Raw genomic sequence first — 17,667 nt, 5'->3', positions numbered from 1 at the left:
GTCACTGCTTGTATAATTCTGCTTAGTCTATCTAGGATTTGGTTTATACATGTTTTATCTTTACTGAATAGAATGGAGGTTCTTTTTAAAATACTTAAAGAAGACTATTTGGAAATGTTAATAAACAGAAAAGTGCATTACATATGAGTAGACTCCCTCCCCCTCAACAGCCAGTATGACCTGCAGGATTTTCAAAGGGTACAGCTTCTAAGGCTTTGATTTTGGAAGAGCAATCTCAGTTTAAACAGACCACATCTATGTTCACAAACATGATGTGCATCGCTAGTTTTTCTTCTTCTGCACTCCCAGGAACACAGCACCAAACAGTATATGATGAATCAATAAATGGTTCTTCACAAGTAGAAAGCTCAGATAATTAGCTCATAATGTTCTCAGACCTGTAGATGTCAATTCTCCCTTCACTCCAGTGAAAGGAGTGGAAAGGGTTTGCTTGGCTGTGGGTCTCCCCTAGCTTGCCCACTGCCGGGGAGCAGTGACTCAAGTGATACTTGCCTGAGAAGTTCTCAGCTTCACTTTTGCTCTACAGTTTTAGCACATTTCATAGCTTAGCTATTATCTCCCTGGCTGATGCACCTCCCTAGCCCAATTCTTGCAAAAAGAAGGCTCTTTCTTGACTTCAGGCTTCCTGTGGCCTTCTCAGTCAATGGTCAGCAGTGAGGGTTTGGTATGAAATAGAAATGCTGTGGCTTTAAGAAAACAGATCCCTCCCAATTGGCAGCATTTCCTGTCACAGTACACATTCAGTAGGTTGACCCATGTCTGCTGTTGAAGTTGTGGTGAGTTAAACTTCCATCAAAATTTTACCAACATTTAGGTGCTGTGGGGTGACGCAGGGATGGAGTTGGACTCTGTACTCAACTCACACAACTGTGAAAGAAATAAAAAGGTACAGTAGCATGAGTTAAGGAAAGAGGAGCAACCCTGCTTTTCATGATGCCATTCACTGTCACACGGATCATGCTGTCTGAGACACACAGTGTGCTACAGCAGCCGGGTGTTCTGACCATCACCTGCTGTGGAACTTTGTGCAAAGGGGAATTTATCACCCCAACCCTTCTCTGTGGCTATGTAAAAAGCTCTTCTCTCAGTGATGTGTCCAGGACAAGGATTTCACACAAGGCAAGTGCCAAAATTCCTGTAAGTCTGTATGGAAGCAAGGGAAGGACTCCTCTGTCTGAGCAGCGGCAGAAACAACAACTGACTGTAACCCCCATTTCCCAACCCCCTGCACTGGTGAAGGGGAGGAGGGAGAACATGGAAGGAGGGGTGGGGAGAAGGTATTTTTATGACTGTTTTACTTCTCACTTTTTGTCTCTTATCTTATTAGTAGTAAATTTAAGTACTATCCCCACTTTGAGTCTGTTTTGCCTGTGAAGATAATCAGTAACTGACCTCTTCCAACTCTTATCTCAACTTATGAATCCCTAGATGTTTGGGTTTTTTCTCTCTCCTCTGTCCAGTTGCAGAGGGGAGAGTGAGAGAGTGGCTTTAGTGGGTACTTGGCATCCAGCCAGGGTCAACCCACTACACTATGGGAAAGAAAACCCCTGCCAGATGTACAAGAATCTAAAACTTAGTGTGGCCCATACTTTTAAAATACATAAAAGGGTGAATTTTCCCCCTCTCCATTCAAAATTTTACCCTTACTTTGCATACTTATGAATCCTAGCAAGGAACATAACAACATTATTATAAAGCTTATATGAAATTTTTTGTGAATGCCTGCATATTCCCCCAACTTTTTTCTAATCCCTTTTTACCTCTTGAATCATTCTTACCACCCCATCCCCTGCAATGCTGGGAGAAAAGAAAGAACTCGTGTAATAATAACTCACAGAATGAGAGTCATACATGAATCACAGACCCAGATTTTTCCACTATATTTTTGCTCTACATTTGTTGCTTACCCAGTGCACTGTTAAGTGTGTGGTCTTTGGGCAGGATAGACTGAGAATTGTGAATGTTCCCTCCACCAACAAACCAGTTGACATTGGGATTCCAGCGGTTCACGAAACCACAAAGATGATTTTCTTCAAAGTCACATTCTGCAATTGCAGACACCATCAGCTGAGTGCACACATTTTTATTACAGAAATGGCAAGAGCAAATTGCTAAGCACTGGCCTCACTTCACATATGGCAGTGCAGATAATGCCTATATTTATAAAACTGGACACAGCACTTATGAGCTCATAATAAACAGAAGTAAACTTAGCACCTATTTTTTATCATTTTTTGATAAAATTTCCATATCCAACCTCTTTGGACCAATCTGCTTTTCCATTATTTGTCAATATAAGACTGCTCAATCAAATAAAGCAGATTTAAAATATACTACTTCATGGTATTAAATGCCTTAGAGCAGAACATTCACTTGTAAATCAGGGATAGCTAGAAACAACACAGGATTAGTATTTCATAACAGTAATGCAGTTGCTTTGTTTCCTTCACAAAGCCAAAGAGCCGTTACAATTTTCTGGACTCTGCCAGACCTCCCCAGAAATGCAAAGGTCTCTCAGCTTCCTAGACACTGAAATTTTTGAACTTCATTAGCAGTTTTTGGCAAATGTCATGAGGAAATAGCAGTAAGTATAAATATCAACAGAGTTTTGGCTCTGCAGCCTGCAAGATGCCACTGTACGGAAGCACAAGCAGGCAAAGAGCAGAAATAATATTGCAACTGTTATGTCTAGAATTTGCAGCAGTGCAGAATTTTTTTTAAAAATAACCCTTGTTATTGTTTGGACAATAAATAACTTTGAAATTAATTATTTTATGTGATATTTTTATGCATATCAGAGAGACAGGTGAAAAAAATCGCACTTATTAGTGTGTGTAATCTTAGCTTAAAAAAATCATCTATATTGAATATGGCAGTCAATAAGGAAAAAGCCACTGTCTTTTCTCTAAATCCAGAACGTTAATCTAGCTTTTTAACTGCCAACAAGGCTTTTTTTTTTTATGCAGCGAATGTAAGGGTTGAGCAGAAAGTACTTACCCACACAATATCCAGGAGTTATTTTGATTTCAAAAATTGCTATACTGCCAGATTTATCTTGTCCCATTTCACCTTCCAGTACAAGCTGTAAAATATAAACTAAGCTGTAAATTTTAGGGTTTCATTATCCCAAGTATTTAAACAGGATAAACAGGAGAATGAATTAAATACATGCGGAGTGCTCGTCATCCTTACAGTCAGGAGAGCTACTTTTGCTGAAAGAGAGCTTGGCAGAATGCATCAAAGACATAGCCAATGCTCCTCCTTGAGCACAAAAGGCACACTGAAGGACAATGAGACAAGGCAAAAAATTCCCACACTTCATTTAAGAGTAATGAATTCCATATTCCTCAGCTGTGGTTACATAAGATCTTATTGTGAGTGATGCGGTGTGATGATTTTTGGGTAGAAATACTCTCCTGTCAGCAACTGACTCTTTCCCAAAAGTCGCAGAGGGCAGAAATGAGTGAGTGCAGCTGCAGGTCCAGAACTGGGAAGGTCCCACACCTGCACATGGCACCAGCAGCTCCACAGGGATGCCAGGAGGTGAGGCACCCTCACTACAGGGCTCAGCCAGCCATGCATCCCCAGGAGCTGCTCCACACCTTTGCTGGTCAGAACACAGCCTCATGCCAGCCCTGCTCACAAGTGCTGGAGACAGAGGGGTCGACTGACTGATGTGCTGCCAGCCTTAGAGATGAAAGTTAAGAACAGGGCTCAAAATAGTTTGAATATGTCAAAAAATAAGTCTGTACACTCCAACATATGCACCAGAAAGTCTGTGGCACCTTCTAAATTTGGGCTTACCTTATACTTCTTTGTGCTGTTCATTAAATCTAAGCTAGCTATGAGCCAGCTGTCTGAGGACTCCTTGGTTGACCACAGCAAACGATCAAAGCTTTCTCCTTCCTGCCTCAGGTACAGGTTAAGCCTGGTGGGATCATGTGAAGTCTCTAAAGTCGTTGCTATCTGATAAATCAATCTGACACAGCTCCACTCCTCCGAGTACAGATCCGGGCTGTACAGCACTGCTTTCTCACCCTCATAAGATGTATCCACAGAAATGTAATGTCCTGAGAACAGATACACATCAGAATAATAAATGTCAAAGGCTTTGCTTTTGCATCCCTGAAAAAACAACTTATTTAGAAAGGAATGGCAGTTCTGGGGCTAGGTCAGGAGACTGAGACTGCTACTCATCTGTTAGGTCATTTAACCTCTTGATATCCTACTGTACTCACACAAACATGAATTCCTATGTCTCAGAGTGGTTTTAATCACAATTTTTAAACTATTGGAAATCTTAAGAGGAAGATGTTGTATCAGCATAAAGCAGGCTATTAAGTAAGTATCACCCTCTGGAACTGATAGCTGTTGATAGACAATTACACATGCAGAAATATTTTGCAGGAATATTTAGTTGTTTTATGGATCAAAGGTTTTAAATTTAATTTAAATTTTAAAACAATAAATAAAACAAGACATTGCAGCTAAAAACTTCCAAAGCACTCTTGGTTTCAAACAGTAAAACTAGAAAGACACTTTTATGTAGTGAAATTAATGTGTACCAGTCTGCTGATTCAAATAAGTGCTAAATGTAAAGCAACGTTTAAATGTATCAGCAGTCCCAATCAGATTATTTCAAAATTACTCTCCGAAGCAGGGCCTAAAACACAACCTTCTCTACAAAAAAGAAAGAAATCACAGAACAATAGAATCTTCTCAGTTGGAAAGGACAAGGATCATCGAGTCCAACTCCAAGCTAAAAATACACAAGGAGGCCAAAAAAGTGCAAAACAAACAACATGTAGAAAAAGGAAGCAACAGTAAATAAATTACAGAAAAACAGAAGCCTGATCCTGGAGGCTTTCAAAACCAAGATGGAGACATCAAAAACAAGATTAGAGGTGTAAAATGGAACACAGAAGTCACAGAAACCTGAAACAAGTTGCATTGCCAGAAGCAAGTGAAACAGAGAAAGACAATTTTAAAATAAAAATAAATTAAAAATCCCAAACACCACAAAACACAAAAGCAAAACAAGATAGGACAACCATTCTGAGACACTGTCCCATACACAATCAGGAAAATGATCCTTCTCACCTAGTGTCAATGTGTATTAGACAAATCCCACTTCTGATACTAATTCTCAACAGCCAAGCTTGCAAGCACGAGTCATAAGTGCTGTCAGGAACTGTGTCAAGTCAACCCTTCACACAGCAGCACATCTCACTTATCCTTTCTAGAATACCCAGGGAATATATTTCCTCTTCTTTAATCTCATCTTACTTGACTGTGGAGCTTGGCTTAGTTTTCACGTGTATGTAAATACCTGTGTAACTTGGAAACTTCAGCACTTGCACTGATGTTAAATGCACTGCTTGTCTTTGAGGCACATCCTGCCCTCCCAAATCCTGCCTCAACCCTCCAAGCCCAAGCCACCAAGAGGTTGCTTCCCAGGAGCTCCCCTGTTGCCTTTTCAAAAGTATTCTCTTTGATGGGAAAAAAAATCATCCGCATGAACAGCCACCACCCCCTCAAGGCAAAGAGCAGGTACAGATCTGTTCCCAAAGTCCTCTCGTACACTCCCGGGAAGATGCCAGGAGCAGTGAGCCACTCTAAGCAACACCTGATTCTTTGGGCAGTGCATGTTACAGCATCTCCCTCATCTGTTTTCCCTCTTATCTGCAGACACAGTGCACAGCAACCCATTTGTACTGTACATTTTGTTTAACACATGTAAGATAAACGATTGCAAGGAGGTAGCTTCAGCCCTAACCAGTATAAGGGGTCATGCAAACAGAGAAATGTGCAGTCTGTTTCCCTTTTTATGGAATGGAATATTTTTTTTGCCTCTTATAATTTCTCTTTATATCTACTCTCTGGTTTCAGTCTGGTGGGGAAAGATACAAAATCGCTGGTTAAGTACAAGTAACTTGTTACTGTAGCAGCATTTGAAAGAAAAATAAACACAGGAATACTTAAAAATAGGTCCCTAATGTCCATGCCAAATACTTAATCTGCCACTACATAAATGTGAGTCCACAAAAAATCCACTTGCATGGAGATATCCAGTTAGTTCACAATAATTAGCACTCACTGCATTTATTTGCTGGCACGTGCCAGCCCAAGGTATGCATGTTTTTTCACAGGAAGATAGAGGAAATTCACTGAGGCTCCATCAGAAGTTGAATGCTTCTTAAACATTTTTTTAAAGTGACGTAAGTGGCAATATCCCATTCAGATGAAGAATTTTCATTTTTTTGACTAGTCTGAATTTGGGTTGTTTAACTTACAAAGCAACCTACCATTCGGAATCCATGCCTGGCAATTTCAGTTTAGATTTAAGCCCTATTTTTGTCTGCACTTCAAGAGAAACCCCATAGAAACAGATCTTTCTTATAATAGGAAACTTTTTTTTCCCCAGAATAAATTAGTGTTGATATAGGAAAATACATTCACATGAAGACCTCAAATTACCAGCTATGAACCTTAAATGGTTCCCTGGTTTTAAGACTTAATTATAAGTAGACTAAGGTTCTTCTACAAAAATAGTGGTTTAAAAGAAAACCTCTTAAAATTTCCAGTAGTGATGATTATATTACAGTAAACTTAACTCTGTGTTCTCTGTGTGCTGTACACTTGCTCCTACTTTGTCTGATTCTGCACAGATACGAGAACAAAGAATTCTCTCTTTAAGTGGGGTGCTTTCACTCCCAAGCTAATCATTTTTGTGTCTTTTGAAAGTTTAAGTGGGTAATTGGCTCCACGGAAATCAATGTGAGCACTGATGGAGAGCTTCATGGGTAAGTTTAAATGCCTTGCTAATCAGGATCAGGGAGCCTGGCGCTTGGCAGTACCAAGCATAGAAAATGCTAACGTTAAACTTCTGAATGAATGCTGGCATTCACTAAGTGGCCTTTACCCTAAACAGTATTTCAATAATAGCAACGATGTTGCCGCAGCTGCAGAAAGGAAGATCTCACAGTGCAGACCACATGGACTGACACAGAGCAATTGTGAGAGCAAATCAATGCCAAGAGGGTTCCTTGGAGCAAAGAAGCAGACAGCTTTCCATACTTATTTTTGGGAGTAACAGAAGGTTATTTACCAGTCTACGAAGAATTTGATGAATGCACAGTGCTGTAGCCTGAAATCTCATTAAAAATATAACATGCATCTCCATTTTGCAGCATGCCACAGTCCTCCAGAAAATCCCTATGGTACTTGATTTATAGCAGTCATTCAGGAGTTATCAAGAGAGGGCTACTCTTCAAAATCACAGGAGAGCAAATCAGAGGTAGTCACAAAACTCTAGGAAAAGCCTGATGACAACAGAAACATGAGCATGCAATTTCTGGCAATTACTTGCTCAGAGGATAGATGCAGCTCTAAGCAGTGTAAGGGGGTGTGCAAATACAGGAAGGCTGCACTTTCCTTTCCATTTTGTGATTCCTGTGATTTTTCAAATATCATGGAGAGTGGCTTTGCAACGACATCAGCTAATTCCCTCAGGGCTCTGGGATGCATCTTATCACATATGCTCAGGTTCCTCACATGGTCACAGAGCTGATTCTCTTTACAGAGGGAGAGGTCTGGGTCCCCCAGCCCCGTTTTACAGTCTACCCACTTGAGAGGTGTAGGAAGAGAAGTTGCCAGTGAAGGTTGAGACAAAAAATTGTTGAGTACGTCAGCCTGCTCATCCTTGTTACCAGTTTGCTAGCCTTGCTTATCAAGGGGGTAAACACTTTCTTTGACCTCCCTTTTCTGGATGACACTCCTATGGAAGTCCTTCTTGTTATTCTTTGTGATCCTTCTCAAGTTCAGCTGCAGCTTTCCCTCAGCCTTCCTCATCCCATCCTTACACAACTGGGTTGCCTCCCTATGCTCTTCTCAGGATACCTGTCCCTGCTTCTCCTGCCTGTGGATTTCTTTCCTGTCCATTAGTTTGATCAGCAGGTCCTGACTCAGCCATGCTGGTCTCTTCCTTTCCTGAATTTTTGCTCCTGGGGAACACTAGTTCTTGTGCTCTACAGAAAGCATCCTTAAAGATCTGCCAGATCTCTTCTGCTCTCTTGTCCCTCAGAGCAGCTTACGAAGGCGTCCTAGTGACTAACTCCTTGACAACCTGGAAGTTTGCTTTCCTAAAATTCATGGTTCTGACTTGACTCTCCTCCTGGCCCACACTCCTCAGGACAGTGAAATTCACCAGGGTGCAATCACTGCAGCCTAGATTGCCTCCAGTCTTGATGGCCCAGATCACCTGTGTTAGTGACCAGCAGGTCTAGTGTCACATCCCCTCTGGTGGCACTGTCTATTACCTGGCCTGAAAAATTATCCTCAGCGCACTCCAGGATTACTGGATTGCCTACAGCTCACCGTACTACTTTCCGAGCAGATGTCAGAGTGGTTGAAGTCTCCCAGCAGGACAAGAGCCTGCAGTGTGATGCTTCCTGTGAGTGGAGCATGAAGCCTTTGTCAATAGGCTGCCCTTGATCGAGTGACCTGTAGTAAATGCCACCCATGAGGTTCCCTCTATTGTCTTGGTCTCTCTTACCCATAAGCTTTCAACCTGCTCACAGCTATTCTTCAGAAACAGCTCTTCACAGTCAATCCACCTCTTGAAGTAGAGAGCAAACCCTTTGCCTCTCCTTACTCCTCTGTCCCTTCTGAACAGCCTGTAGTCATCAACAGTCTCACTTCAGTCATGAGATTTGTCCCACTAAGTTTCAGTAATGGCAATAAGGTCATAGATTTCTAGCAGCACAGTGGCTTCCAACTCCTCCTGTTTGTTGCCCACACTTTGTTCATTGGTGTAAAGGCACCTCAGCTGTGCATCAGCTGTGTTGCCTTCTTAATGAAACACCCCTTAATTTTAGTGAGATATTTCACTGGGTTTTCCCTGTTGGCTTCTAGTACCTCAGGGACCCCTGCTTGTCTCCATACGACTTCAACTGTGCTCCAGTGTGGCTAGAACACCACAGGTCCACTGGCTGAGGGCCCTTGCCTACATCCCGTCCCTCTAACCTTGGTGTGTCATTCCACAGCCTGACAACAGCAAGCCTGATATTGTCCCCTTCCCCTGTCATGTCTAGTTTAAAGATCTATCAATGAGCCCCGCTAGCTCCTGAGCAAAGACTGAGCAAAGACAAGCTTCTGCACAGATGACAAAAGCCAAGGACTACCTTTTATTGCTAACAGCTAGCAGTACCCTGGTGAAGGCAAACACCGACTGCCAGGAGAAAGGATAGCAGAAGTCTCTCAAGCAGCAACTGGACTGTCTTCTGCTTGTCAGCTGAATCAAACTTACAGGACCAAGCATGTGTTCGTTTTACATTCCTCCATGTCCAAGCAAAATATTGAGACCAGGAAGGATTAGGACACTGTGTTTCAAACCTATCCCTCCTCAATGCAACTAGACTCACAAAATGAGACCTTTAAAATCCTTCTGTCTGTCATCTTGCTGCTCTAATAAGCAGTTCTGTACAGAGTCTCTCTCAATTACAGTTGGTGATACATTAACTTCATGAGTCATTCACCTAAGTTTTCAAAAAATATACATAAAATGTATTTTCATTTACTAAATGGACATCAATAGATCAGTCAGCAGTGATTATTTCAACGGCTTAGGATAAGGACCACTGAGATCAGATACACTAGTTTTTCCAAATTTTTTTTTTTTAAATCAGAAACTACACTGGCCTCTTTCTCTGTAAATAACACAAAAAAGACAAAATTCCAGATGCTGGCTAATAAACTCAACCAAATTGCATTGAGAAAAAAAAATGGAAACCACCATCACCCCACCACTCACTCCCCCCGCTGGAATAAATAAAATTACCAGTTAGCTTTGCAATTATATATTTCCTCCATAAAAATTTGGAAGGATAACCACAGACATGTTCTGGCCCTTTGTGGGGTTTATGTCTGACACAGCTGTTTGCTTGGTTCGGCCACAGTACAGCTTTACAAGAAAAACTGAATATGAGCAGCGAGCTCCAAGAGAAACAGCATTAAGGAAATAAGAAGTAGCAAAAATATAGAAATTTACATTTGATTAGGTACTCATTTACACAGAAAATCTGAAACAAATGTCTTAAATTTGTAAGTCCTGTTTCGATTTTCTCTGTATTTCCCTACAGAAACAGGAAAGAATATTACTAGGGTTCCTTACGACAAGAGTTGATCTACTGATGTCTTCTATTAAAAAAAAAAAAAAAGGCAGCAAAGCAATTCATATTTACGACGTATTAAGCCTTCTTACATCTCCAGAAAAAGTTAATTAAAAATATGAACAATAGAGCCAGAGGCACAAAATTTTGCAAGTAAAGTTTGCACATGGAGGCCATCCCTGGCTACAGATGAATTTAGATGAAGGTTGAGGCCTTGAGTTAACAACAAAGAAATTCTACCAGTTATTTCATGTGGGATTTTGGGTGAACCTAGGAGAAGGCTTGTGGCACCAGAACAGGAAAGCTTCAGACTCAACACTCCACTTTTCATTCATTTTAATTTCAGTAGAAAGCAAACTTTTCTACAAAAGTCAGTATTTTTGCTCAAAATTTGACTTAAAAAATAGAATTGTGTAAATCAAAGTTAAATATATCCTATCTATGTAAAGTTAAGGTTTTCTGCAGAAAACTCTTCCTCTAATCAGGAACAGTCACCATGCATTTTGGTAAGGCTTTTTGTAGGGAAGAGGAATAGTTGGAGGATGAGGTGATTTTTCCCAAATTTTTTAGGCAGTGTCTTGGGAAGGTGAAGAATTGTATGAGCAAGTGACTTTTCAATTGCAGGGGAAGGTTTTGCCCTACAACTTCATAGAGAAAGTAAAAGGAAAGGAAACCTCCATACTGATCGAACACAAATGCCTGCACAGATATTTCTGCTGGGCCCACAATATTGTGCTGGGATTAACAAATCAGCTTAAGATGCAACAGTAGCAATGACTTTTTATGAGAAGTCAGACAAATGCAGTTTGAAACATTTTAATGTCTTTCAGTCTACAAATAGACAGTTGTTGGGGCTGTTGGTCTTTGCAGCAAGTTTCAGTCCCTGCAGTCCCTAGGCAGCATTGGGCTACAGGGAACCGAGCCCTCACCCCAGGTCCCCATGCCTGTTGCTGTGCAGCAGCTCTGACAGGCTGCCAACTCCCAGCTGGCTGCAGGCTTCCCCTCGCTGCCTGGTCTGCCCACAACAAGGCAGACCCCTCTGGGCAGCCTCAGTCACAATGGCACCAAACATCAAGAGCCACCAAGACCTCCAGTGTGATCAAGGTCTCTCACCAGCAGCAGTGCATCTCAGGCAGCTGGAGAAAGCATCACCTCTTGCCATCTCTCCCTGACCCCAAAAAGAGGTCTGCCCATCAACTGGGTCCCTCAGGGGTCTGCCCTACGCCCCCTCTTCAACCTAATCCTGCAGACAGGGAAGTGCAGCAGCAGTGATCCACTTTTGCAAGAGCTGGTGTTTAGTCCCTTCCCCTTGGTCCCAGGAGACTTGCAGCAGTAGCTTCTCCAGTGAACACAAGACACATAGGGCTGAGTGGAAAAGCCTGGCCCACATTAATGAACATAGAGACTCAGTCCCAAAACATTCAGGGTGGTGCCATGATTAAAGCTACTTGATGCTGCAGGGCATAACTGGTGTTCTCATTCCCATCAAGCCACAGATGAGTTTATTTCTGGTAAGCTGTAAGCTGTTAAGATTCACACCAGAACTACATGGTGTGTAGTTTTCTGTTCTTTAAGCCTCTGACCCCTCCACAGTTAAAAGCATCTCTGTTAAAATAGCTGAGGGATGGAGAAGCACAAGATGGGAGCTCTGCATTTATTGTCTGCAGTGACTAATATGCACTGCTACTGTCAAGGCTTTTCCTCCTCTTATGTGTCTACAGGGGCACCTCAAGCATAAAGCTGTCACCTCTTTGCAGAAAAAGTCTCTGGTCCTGCCTGACCACTGCTGGCTGCCCAAGCCCCCGTCACTGTCTAGGCAGGGAGGGAACCTGAGTACCCCACCAAATCTATCCCTGTGATAGTTGTCTTCTTCAGGTAGCCAATAGGATTTCCAGGTAATTCTCACAAAGCTGAGTAATACTTATTAGAAACTGAGACTCCATACACTGACTGAGGTTAGCCATTTGATCTTTTTTTTTTGTCACATCCACCAGACCTGGCCAGAAAGGTCCTGTTTTTGCCAGCCCTCGGGGATAAATCTTTCAAGGCTACTTTCTCGGAGGATGGCTTTACGAATTAACTACCAGCTCCACCTCCTGCCCTGCCCTTTGCTTCCCCAGAAAGCTCAGAAATACAGCTGTTAGCAAGCCTGTCAAAAACCATAAAAGTAATGCAATTAGCCCTGAAACACTCTGTGACTGCAGCATCTGGTTGCAGCTACTACCAATCTGGAAAAGCCTTCCAGCCTCCATCTGTCAGTGTGCCTGTGAATGACTGGCAAGGGCCCAGCCTGAGCTGCTGTTTTCTGCTTCTGATTTACAGGAGTTCCTCCACTACACTGGGGATGCTTCCTCTCCTTGCTCTCCTTCAAGTCCCAAGGCACTTAAATCATGCACTAATTACACCAGATCTCCTGTTTGTTCCGAGCACATGTGGGTTTGTTTCCTTTCACAATGACCTCACTCATTTTTATACACTTCTCAAATTTTGTTTCTGCTTGTTCCAGTCCCAGCGATCTGCTGTTCACACCACTCAGTTCTCCTTTTTATGCTGTTCATTACATAATTTTGACAACTTTTAATCTGCTAACACACAGGCTGCCAGGTTCTGCTCTGGTATCTCTGATTTTCCTTCAAACAGTTCTTTCAAAAAGCCATCTCCATTACTTCTGTTAGCTGGTATATTTGAGGAGAACATAGGTAATATTTGGAGACACATGATTCCCTGCTGTGAATTTCTGAATGGGAAATAAAATTGAGAAAAGCTTTTTCTTTATTCTTTGTCATCCTAAATCAGTTTCCATGGTCCCCAGTGCACAGGAATATTAAAGATAAAAACCAGATAAAGTAGAAATTATCAGGCATCTACTTGTTCTCAGTGCTCATCTCTTTCATTACTACCCCTGTCTCTTGACTAAATCATGTTTCCAGCAAGATCAATCACACAGGGGAAGGCACTGTGACAGCTCCCCCAGCACAGCTGCTTGCCCTGGCAGAATGCATCACAACGCTGCCTTCCTTCAGCAAAAGAATACAAAATTTCACAACTATGGTATTCCCTTGCATTATGTTGTCTATTTACTTCACTCACCACACCTCTTCTTTGTTTACACAGGTGCATGTGATGTGGTGTGGTGGAGAATGCCTGTAACTCTGCTTTGTGTTATGTGCTGAGCACATCTCAGCTTGGCCAAGGCAAACCTGCCCATTGTAGTCCACATAGCTTTGGTGGCACTTCTTTGAAGACAAATCCACCAGATCTGCAACCCACGGCAAAGTGTTGGCCAGCATCCCACAGGGGTGCCAACACAAGAAATTTAGCAAGTCAGACCGTGAAACAAGGGACTCTTGTTGTGTTTTAAAAAGGGGCATTTCTGGGGCCACACTTAGACTAAGAGTTCAAGAAAGGGAAGAAAGAGATGCTCCAACCCAGTCAACCCTGATTTGGCAGCTGCATTTCTGGATTTCCATTAATCTGGAAGATTTTGTACTTCAAAAGCAATGACTTCTTGGTTGAACAGCGTCCTTGGTGTGCTCCAAAGGGGTTAAACTAAAAGCTTGTGGTGCTCACCATCTAAGGCAAGCTCTGAAGCAAACCTGGACTCAGTCAGGGAAGCAGGAAGACTCTGGTCACAGCAAGCAGCAGCCTTGGGAGGGAGAGGACAAGCAAGCTTTGGAGTTCAGGTGAGCAGAGAACAAAAGTCATCATGACTCTACTTAGGTGCATGAGGGAATAGAGTCACAGCATTCACGGGGGGTCCTGAGCCAGGACCTTTCTCTTGAGGAAAGAAAAAAGCCTCAACTGGTGGCCTTCTGGAGTGCATCTGCAAACTACAGGCATGTACTAAGTGAAAGATTATAAAAGCAAAACTTTACTGCATGGATCTGCTCTCTTGGCACCTGCCAAACCATTTGGCCTTACTGCATTACCCTGAAAAACATCCACCTGCCTAAACACTTGTCTTTCCCAGCTACATCAGTTCACCTAAAGTGTAACCTTTGTCCACAAGCCTTATCCCTCTGAGGGAAGTTATAAATGTACTTGGCTTGTAGAAATTACGTTTATTCTGATACTTAGCTAGGTCCCAGGTCCTACACACGTGGAAAGAAAAAAATCAAAATATTTATTTGATTTTATTGACTTCAGAAGGTGAACTCCAATGAGTTCATTTTCCTGCTTTCCATAAACTTGGCAATTTTATGCTCTTTTTATACCAGAATCACTAGGTTGATTGGCAGGCTCATGGTGGGCTGATAAATGATCTCACATCACAAAATACAAACAGAACTGTAAACAGACAAGGCATATACATGAGCTGAAATAGCTGGCTACAGGAAGAGCTTACAAGTGAGCTAATCAGATCCTCACAGGTGCTGCCAGTTACCTGGTCAAGGGTCACCTGAGGGAACTTGCCTAACTGTACCGTCAGTTTCCAAATACTGTTGGAGGTCACTGTAATGGGTTCATCGCTGGTGGGGCAGCCTCTTGGCTGCTGCTCTATTTACTCAATAGCCACTCTTGAGTAACCCACCCTAAGCAAGAAAGCAGCTGTAGTGACTCATCTTCTGCCCTGAAAGGTTCATCCTGGACTGGGAATATGTGATGGTAAAGATTCAGCATCCACAACCACAAAACCTGCAGCCAAGGAAGACACTCCTGATGTTGAACATCAGAACTGTAAGGACCATGGCAAGTATTTCCTGGAGTTCTACACAACGTCCATCAGTTAACCACTTCAAAGACTAGCTTCAGTTTATTAGGGATGCTTCTAGGCTTTCAGTCCTGTACATCATTCCTACCTGGCAGGAGGCTGGTAGCAACTGAGGAAGTTTGTCAGGTGTACAGACAGACTGAGCCAAAACCCACAATATTGGAGAATGGAGTTTTTTGAAGGTTTATCAAAATAGCTCCAGATTATGTAACTGTAATTTCTAGAACATCTCACACACACCTTAAGGGAATGGACAACAGTTGTACATTTAAACCTGAAATCCATCCTTGTTACTGTAGATTTAAGTGTAACCTGTTGTACCATCACATTTATTAGATATTGATAACCCTATGTCCAGAGATGCTTACCAACAGATTTTTGATTCAAGTATAATGCATACAGCATCCTAACACTTCCCTTTGAGTAGAAAGTACACTTCAAATGATCCATATCCACACTCTATGGTTAGAGTAGATACTTTGCAAGCTGAGCACAGGGACTCTGGTCATAACCCTAATCCTACAAGGGAAATACTTTCAACAAATATAATTTCAGACCAAGTACACTTGGAAATTGTTAAAAATGGCAAAATTAAAAAGGAAGTTAATTTCACAGTCCAGGAAGTCAGAAATTCAACCTACCAAGGCTACTTTGAGCTTTGTTGTTCTTTCTTCTTCAATCATTACTTTCCATGCCTATTAGCTGAGTAGCCAATTTAAAAAATACAAAATGCTACAAATCAAAAGGCAGAAACAAAAGCTTGATTTTGTTTGTTTGGCTGGTTGTTTGGTTTTGGGTGGTTTTTTGTTTTGTTTTTTGACCTGCAACTTGCACATATTAATTAATCCCAGAATGACTTTTCAGTTTTTAAGGGGATTACAGCAAATTGCACAGTGATGGTCTGAACATCCATAAGATTTACGAAGTATTTTACAGGATGCTGTGGGGATCTGTGGGAGGGGCTGATGCTCTAGAGCTCCTTCCCCTGTGCCTCAGTAGTCTCTAGTACCACTGGAAGGAGATTCAGTTGTGGAGCTTCTGCCCAGAGCCAGATATATGAACTACCCGGAACCAGTGAGGATCACTTGGTATCAAAAGCAAAAGACATCTCCTTCTGAATACTACAATCTAAGGGAACAGAAAGAGATGGATGCCAATCAATGTCATGAATGTTTAGGCATCTAGGAGATTCAGGAAGCAGTATTTTGCTTTGTACAAGGTATCTAACTGCTGATTACAAGGAACAAGAATTTTGATACATTTTAGCTTCCCTGGGCTTTGTGTTTTAACTAATATAGCCAGTGAAAGTCTTCTTTGTAACTGAGTCCAAGTCAGTGTACAACCTAATACATCTGGATTCATTTCTGGCCTTTGATGCCACCCAGAATAGGCACAGGGCTCTGCCATTTGTCTGGCCAAGTCCACTCTTCATATTTGTCATGTCCTGGTGGCCTCTCTGCTTCCCCTTGTTACATAATGGTAACAAATTCATTCCTTCAGGCAACCCCTTCAAACACTCCCAAGCTGCCCTGAGACACTCGTCATCACAGATGCTAAGACTTTATTCTTAACAAAAGCCCCAAATATTTCTATCTTTTTTCTAGATTACATTTGAAGTGAAAAGCTAATGAGAATTTTGGTTAATTTTAGCACTTATTTCAATATCATTCCAGTGAGTATCCAGTATTATTCTCAGGTAATTGCTCACAAAGGAATTTAGCACACCCCATTTGAATGGTAAGGCACATTTATCAAGACTGGAATAGAACTTCAGATATAAATGAGTCATTGAAAAAATCTATCAATCTGGCCCTGACAGTTCACGACACTGTTTTCTTCAGGATGCCCTAATTGACTACTTTTTCATGGTCAAAGTAAGCAAAAACTCGTCAAAACTTTCCAAAGTAATAGAGTTTATGGCCTCTCATTAAATTTTTTTTCTATTATTATTTTTTCCCCTAAAGGATTACTAAGGCTACTAAGTCTTATTCTACTTTCTCTGTATCCTAAATATCCTAGGGTGATCACAAAGACATTAATGAAGTTTAGGTAAATCCATAAAACACCATTTGAATTAACTTACCCTAGTACACTAGGGCTGCCAAACCTCACCAGGCACTTAACACTACCCCTAGGGAGTGGTTCCCTTGCAAATGTGTCACCCAGTTTATTGCTTACAGTGTAGTCAAGGGACCCAAAAAGCCACCAGCAGATCTAACTTGCATCCTCCCAGCTGGCTGTTAATACTCAAGAGTGGTCACAGAGGGATGCTTAGGTATGAATTAAATGTAAAACAAGCACACTGCAATACTATTCCCCATTACCTCCCAGTTCCTGGTGCCATTTTCCAGTGTGGAGGACTGCCTGTGCTGTTTGTGATACTGACTGTATCAACATATGAGCCCAACTAAGCAGCATGTGCCTTGCATTTATTAGAAATAAAAAGAAACTATGCAGAAAATAAACTCCACAGAAATAACTTTTCTCTATCTGCCAAGCTTTGTGTGGTCTTTCTAAAAACAGTCCTTACTCCAGTTTTTCTGAGAATGCCTTTTAGTGTTGCATTTGCCATAAAGTATAGCTCAGAACTGAGACAAGGCAAATGCTGGCATGCTTGAAGGTGTTACCAAAGTTCACACAGCGTCAACAAACACATTCAGCACCGGTCCCAACACATTTTCTCTGTGTTTACAGCTTCCACAGGAACAGTGAATAGTGAATTCTCTGCTGAAAAAGTATTTTTTGCAAATGTGCATCCCTTGGGAA

The 17,667-nt window shown here is 41.8% G+C and overlaps 1 protein-coding gene across 1 annotated transcript in view; it reads right to left on the bottom strand.

Moving 5' to 3' along the window:
* MAMDC2 (MAM domain containing 2) overlaps positions 1-17,667 on the bottom strand; it is a 59,880-nt gene that overhangs the window by 27,201 nt on the left and 15,012 nt on the right. Inside the window, exons 4-6 of the mRNA XM_050329052.1 lie at positions 3,826-4,091; positions 3,019-3,103; positions 1,929-2,066 (exon numbers count right to left, since the gene is read on the bottom strand). Of these exons, the coding sequence (XP_050185009.1) occupies positions 1,929-2,066; positions 3,019-3,103; positions 3,826-4,091 (489 nt within the window). The remainder of the gene's footprint in view (positions 1-1,928; positions 2,067-3,018; positions 3,104-3,825; positions 4,092-17,667) is intronic.

The sequence above is a fragment of the Myiozetetes cayanensis genome, unplaced genomic scaffold (assembly GCF_022539395.1).
Source record: "Myiozetetes cayanensis isolate MyiCay16 unplaced genomic scaffold, myiCay2020 scf4, whole genome shotgun sequence".
Classification (NCBI taxonomy): Eukaryota; Metazoa; Chordata; class Aves; order Passeriformes; family Tyrannidae; genus Myiozetetes; species Myiozetetes cayanensis.
Note: the sequence above shows the minus strand (reverse complement) of the source record. Positions and strands in the feature narration are given on the sequence as shown.